Genomic DNA, 7,005 nt, shown 5'->3' with positions numbered 1-7,005 from the left:
ACGATAATGACGAATGACAGCAGGGCTTAGTAAGCCAACTATCTCACGCGTTCTTCAACTGCAAACTGGTGTTGTTCGCTCCCATGCGTACGCGAGGTCCTGATTGATGATGATGATGAAGATAACGGATAATAATAATGGTTGATTGATGATGCTGGACGAAGATGACGAGATGACGACATTTGATGACGAGACTGACGATGATGCGGACGATAATAATAATGATGTATGATGCATGATGAGATGATGACGCCGACGACGATGACGGGACAACGATTGGTGATGACGATGACAAAAAATGATGACGACGACGACAACGATGCGTAATTGTGTGATCGACTATGCTCGACGAAGTGCCCGGCGGGCCGGGATTCTCAGCCACTCTTCGTCGGCGCTTTCTGTTTTTTTTCTCGGACTTCCAGCTCGGCTGCGGCTGCTCTTTCTTTCTCGCATGCACGCACGTCCGTTGTTATTTTTTCTCGCCGAGTGAATCGTCGTGCACGGGGGGGCTTTTTCTCGCCTCTCTCTCTCTCACTCGCGCATATAGTGTAGCTCTGCTCTCTTCTTTTGTTTTGTGTCACGCCGCCCTGCGTATTGATTTTCGCGTTTTTACGCCAGGTTGAGCGGAATTATTTCTCGTGGCTTTCATCGCTCCCGGCTAATGTCGCTATTCGTTGCTCGCCCATGTTATCGGCATAAAATGACCAATCGAGAATTGTAAATTGTGGTCCTAGGTAGTGAAACGATATACAGTGCAAGGGCGCGCGCACAAACGGGCATAAACACAACACACAAACACACACACAAACACAGTGACATGGCACAAACACCAACGCACGAAGCGCACACACAACACACGTACATGGCACAAACGACAACGCAACGAACGCACACACAAACACACCGTACATGCACAAACACAACGCACGAACGCACACGACCAAACACACACGTACATGCACAAACACAAACACCGAAGCGCACACACAAACACGTACGATGCACAAACCAACACCGAACGCACACCACAACCACGTTATACGCATTGCACAAACACAACACACGGAACGACAGCACACAGAACACACGTACATGCCACACAGAACAACACACGACGCACACACAAACACACGCTTACATGCACAACACAAGGACCGAACGCACAACACAAACACCGTACATGCACAAAACAACACACGGAACGCACACACAAACACACGTACATGCACAAACACAACACACGAACGCACACACAAACACACGTACATGCACAAACACAACACACGAACGCACACACAAACACACGTACATGCACAAACACAACACACGAACGCAACCAAAACACACGTACATGCAGAAAACAACCACACGAACGCACACACAAAACACACGTACATGGCCACAAACACAACACACGACGCGACACACAAACACACGTACAATGGCACAAACACAACACACACACACACGCGCGCACACAAGCACACACGAACACACGTACATGCACAAATACAACACACACACTGGTCCACACCACACACGCTTCAGCTGCACAAATACAACACACACACCAAGCATACACACACCCGCGCGCGCGCAACACACACGCACGCACGCACGCACGCACGCACGCCACGCACGCACCGCACGCACGACACACGCACGGCACGCACGCACTACGCACGCACGCACGCACGCACGCACGCGACGCACGCACGCAACGCACGCACGCACGCACGCAACCACACGACGCAACGCAGCGCACGCCAACGCATCGCACGCTACGCACGCACGCACGCACTGCAGCAAGCACGCCACGCACGCACGCACGCACGCCGCACGCACGCACGCACGCACGCACGCACGGCACGCACGCACGCACCGCCACGACGACGCACGCACGCACGGCGCACCGCACGCAACGCACGCACGCACGCACGCACGCACGCACGCACGCACGCACGCACGCACGCACGCACGCAACGCACGCCACGCACGCACGCACGGCACGCACGCACGCACGCCACGCACGCACGCAACGCACGCACGCACGCACGCCACGCGGCCGCACGCACGCACGCACGCACGAGCACGCACGCCGCACGCAGCGCCACGACACGCACGGCACGCACGCACGCACGCACGCACGCACGCACGCACGCACGCACGCACTGCACGCACGCACGCACGCACGCAACAGCACACACACACACACACACACACACACACACACACACAGCACACACACACACACACACACACACACGCACACACACACACACACACATACACACACACACACACACATCTGCTGTCCTTTCCAGCATCGTACGAGTGCTGCCTACAGTGGCTGGTACAAAGTGCACGCCTAACAAAGTGCGCGTGACAATATCTATAATACCTCGTACTGCAAAAATGGGAAACAAATTCAATGACAATTGACGAAACGCGTGACAAAACTTGTAACAAATGTTGACAATGCGCGTGAAAAAATTGATGACGACCGTCGCCAACCGGTGTGATAAAGTTGATGACAACATTTGACACTGTCGACGCGCCAATGTCGGTTTTCACACCACTAGTGACATTTCGCGAATTTTTTTTCCCAACGTATCTCGATTTTTACGGAACCAGACGACTTTTACGGCAATTTCACGCAGGGCTGGTGACAGCGTCTACCAAGGTTGCTGTCAACGCCGATGACAACAACTGCGACCGCTTCAGCGCACGCTGACAAATCGAGTGAGGCACTAAGACTGCCGCGGCTCGACGCCGGCGCGGGACTAGCGCTGGTTGAGCGAGCAGTAAGCGCGCGGACGTGCGGCGATGGCGGCAGACTACTGTGGGCCGCGCGTCGGAAGGCAAGCATGACAATGTCGGTGATAGATTGCCGTGAACCGCCGCGTGACGTGGATGCATGCTGCGCGCTCCTCCTCCTCCTTCCCCCTCCTCCTCCTGCCCTCCTCCTCCCTCCCTCCCAGCCGCAATTCCCGCACGCCCCGGCAGCAGCAGCACAGCAGCAGACCAAACCTACTAGCAGCTAGCAGCAGCAACCACCCCCAACCACAAAATAGCAGCAGCACCACCACCTACGAATAGCAGCAGCAGCACGCACTAGCAGAAGCAGCAGCAGCAAGCAAGCAGCAGCAGACAGTAGGCACAGCAGTAGCAGCAGTAGCAGCAGAGCAGCAGTAGGCAGGCAGCAGCAGCAGCAGCAGCAGCATAGCAGCAAGCAGCAGCAGTACCAGCAGCAGCACAGCAGCACCACAAAGGCAGCAGCAGTCAGCAGGCAGTTGAAGCAGTAAAGCAGCAGTAGCAGCAGGCAGCAGCAGCAGGCATGGCAGCAGCAGCAGTAAGGGCAGTAAGTATTAGTAACGTAAGAGGCAGGCAGCAGCAGTAGCAGCAGCAGCAGTAGACTATAGAAGCAGCAGCAGCAGTAAGTACTAGTAGAACAGTAAGTAGTATCCAGCAGTCAGCGAGCCACCACAGCAGCAGTAGCAGCAGTAGTATGCATCAAGCAGCAAGCAATAGCAGGCAGTACTAAGCAGTGAGCAGCCAGCATAGGCAGCTTCTTTCCGTGCGACCAGACACGCGACATCCGCTGTCTTATCCCAGCGCGCGCGCGACACTAATGTGTTTTACCTTGTCATCGCGCAACACGGCCTTGCGCTGATAACGCCCAGCTTGCGACTAATACGCTATTACTTATCTGTTCTACATGTGCCACGATTGTGTCTGTCCTCCTCCCCTCTCCTTCCTCCCATGCTGCTCTCGCGCGCGTTTCTGACCTCCCTCCGCTCCTCGTTCTCTTCTTCTTCGAACTCCTCCTCTGCTCTGTGTACTTCTTCTCCGCCACTCATTCTCCCGCCTCTTACCTACTCTTCCTCCCCTCCTTCTCCTCCTGCCTCCTGCTCCCTCCTTTCCCCTCCCGCCCTTATTCTGGCTGCTGCTTCAGCTCCTCTTACCATCCTTCTACCATCCTCTCTCTTCCTCCCCTCCTCCCCTGCCTCCTCATCCTCACCTGCTCCTTCCGCCTCGCTTTCCTCCTCCTCTTTCCTGCTCCTCTCCTCCTCCTCCTCCTGCCCTCCTCGCTCCTCCTCCCTCTCTCCTCCTCCTCCTCCTCCTGCTTCCCGGCATCCTGCAACTATCTTGCCTGCGTGTTAATCTCTAGGTTTCTCTGGTCGGCCTCATGCTGCTCCGCTGGTGCGTATAGTCGAGCGCATTGTTTCCATTGTTAGAGCACGCTTCCATCTATTATATGGTACGTGCGCGTATATGTGTGTTTATGTTGTCGGCGTGTATATGTGTTATGTGTGTGCAGTGTGTGTGTGTGTGTGTGCGGTGTGTGTGTGTGTGCGTGCGTGCTGCGTGCGTGGCGTGTGCGTGCGTGGCGTGCGTGCGTGCGCGTGCCGTGCGTGCGTGCGTGCGGCGTGGCGTGCGTGGCGTGTGTGTGTGTTGTGTGTGTGTGTGTGTGTTGTGTGTGTGTGTGTGTGTGCGCGGTTGGGCGTCACGCAAGTTGAGCCTGCCGTTTCTGCGCCAGCCAGTACGGTCTGTGAGCGCGAAGCCAAAAGTGTGTGGGCATCTAGTGCATCCACTCGTGCGTGCATCGTCGTAAGGCGTTGAACCATGTGCAGCTTAGTGCATCCACTCGTGCGTGCATCGTCGTAAGACGTTGAACCATGTGCAGCTTAGTGCATCCACTCGTGCGTGCATCGCCGTAAGGCGTTGAACCAGGTGCCGTTTAGTGATAGCGTATCGTGTTCACTGCAACTATAAGTCTCACACGCGGCAGCAGCAGCAGCAGCAGCAGCAGCGGCGACGGCAGCGGCGGCGGTAGCAGCAGCAGCAGTAGCAGCAGCAGCAGCAGCAGCAGTAGCAATAGAAGCAGCAGCAGCAGAAGCGGCAGCAGTAGCAGCAGCGGCAGCACACCAGCAGCAGCAGCAGCAGCAGCAACAGCACAACAGCAGCAGTAGCAGCAGCAGAAGCAGCAGCAGCAACAGCAGCAGCAGCAGCAGCAACAGCACAACAGCAGCAGCAGCAGCAGCAGCAGCAGCCGCAACAGCAGCAGCAGCAGCAGCACAACAGCAATGGCAGATGCGGCACGAGCAGTAGAAGTAACAGTGGCAACTTCATCTAACATCTGCCCGGGGTAATAATTAATTACTGAGTCAAGCAGCACGTTGTTTTAGGCGCTGGGAGGTTGGGGCAGTAATTTCCTGCCGCTCTGTTTAACTGCCTTACGTCCATAAGCCTCCAATTTGCATTAAGTATATAGAGTGGCTCGCGCTCGTTGTCGGCGCGGCTTGAGTGGCTACGGGCGCGGCGCCCGGAGCCCATCTATTAAACAAGCGGTCGGATTATTTAATCTTCAATTAAAAGTAACCAACTGCTTTATCGACATTAATGCACTTGTAAATCCCAGCTACACATATTACGGTTGTAGTGGGGTAGTGGTAGAGAGCGAGGCAAGATAGCGCACATATACAGTAACACGACGTATACACATGTGCGCCTGACGTCTCTCTAGCTTGTGGCATACGTACGTACACACACGCACACGCACGCACGCACACACGCACACGCGACAACAACACATCGACACATGTAAGCACGCACTCACGCACGCACGCACGCACGCACGCACGCACAGCACAGCACACACACACGCACACACTAACACGCACACGCGCACGCGTGCACGCACACACTGGCACGAGTGCACTCGCGTACACGCGGCGACGCAGCAGCAAACATACACGTACCTATCGAAGACTGTATACTTGATAGTTGTGTGTACTTGGGTATGTGTGTACGCGTGCGTGCGTGCGTGCGTGCGTGCATGTCTGCGTGTGTCTGTGCGCGTATGAGTGTACGCGTGCGTGCGTGCGTGCGTGCGTGCATGTCTGCGTGTGTCTGTGCGCGTATGAGTGTACGTGATGTGTGTGTGTGTGCGTGCGTGCGTGCGTGCGTTCGTACGTGTGTGTGTATGTGTGCGTGCGTGCCTGCCTGCCTGCCTGCAAACGTGCGTGCGTGTGTGCGTGTGCACGCGTGCGTGCGTGCGGTGCGTACCACCCGCCCTACATCTACGTACTTTAGCCAGTGGCGCTTGCTGATGGGTGTGTGGCAGCAGATGGCGTCGTACTGGTCGGCGACCCACACGATGAGAATGATGTAGAACGCTGTCGTCGTGTCGTTGAAGAACTCAGACATGATCGCTTCCATGCCTGCACAGCGAACAACACACAACAATTCACTGAACAATCATCCTTAGCTACACAGCGAAGAACCAACAATTATTAACTACACAGTGAACAACCATCATTAGTTGCACAGTGAACAACCATCATTAGTTGCACAATGAACAACCATTATAAGCTGCACTATATAGTAAGAACAACATACATAATAAGAACATCATACACAGTAAGAACAATGTAATGAACAACCTACAGAGACCAAACAGTGAACACAGTGGGAACAGTTATCTCTGGCACATCACACATACTAACTAGTCTGACGCCTAACCCGTCGGCACGGCAACCCTACGCGGGGATGCCAACTGAAGCCATTTTAAGTAGGTTCCCTGAGGGTCTCCCACGTGCCTGCCTGACCTTTCGTTTATCGCGCATGGGTAGATACTAGACACCCCCCGGGCATGGACAGCTATCAAACTCACGACCAGAATTCGGGCCGCGGATAAAAACCGTGAAGGGCCGCCGAGCCGAGAGGTTCAGAGATGAATCACAGCGAACATACAGAGCCACAGTTCACGCGCCAGGGGGCGCCGTGCCGCTTACCGACTAGAGCGAGAATGACGGTGAGCAGAGGGGCTGCTGGGAAGGCGATCGTCACATTCATCTCTAACATCTGCAGAAGATCAACTGCGAGAAAAAGAAGACAACTATTATACTCTACTGTTACTACAATAACAACAATCCTATAATATTATATAATAAAATACAATATAGTATATGAGATCATTATATAATACACATGTGCGCATAT

At 54.7% G+C, this 7,005-nt stretch overlaps 1 protein-coding gene across 1 annotated transcript in view; it reads right to left on the bottom strand.

Moving 5' to 3' along the window:
• Positions 1-6,892, bottom strand: part of LOC106818341 (membralin-like) — a gene marked incomplete at its 3' end in the record, with an annotated part of 11,332 nt that extends 4,440 nt beyond the window's left edge. Inside the window, exons 1-2 of the mRNA XM_014823056.1 lie at positions 6,798-6,892; positions 6,092-6,224 (exon numbers count right to left, since the gene is read on the bottom strand). Of these exons, the coding sequence (XP_014678542.1) occupies positions 6,092-6,224; positions 6,798-6,867 (203 nt within the window). The remainder of the gene's footprint in view (positions 1-6,091; positions 6,225-6,797) is intronic.
• Positions 6,893-7,005: the final 113 nt, after the last annotated feature.

This window comes from Priapulus caudatus, unplaced genomic scaffold (assembly GCF_000485595.1).
Source record: "Priapulus caudatus unplaced genomic scaffold, Priapulus_caudatus-5.0.1 Scaffold2173, whole genome shotgun sequence".
NCBI classification, from domain to species: Eukaryota; Metazoa; Priapulida; class Priapulimorpha; order Priapulimorphida; family Priapulidae; genus Priapulus; species Priapulus caudatus.
This window is presented reverse-complemented; position numbering and strand designations above follow the sequence as displayed.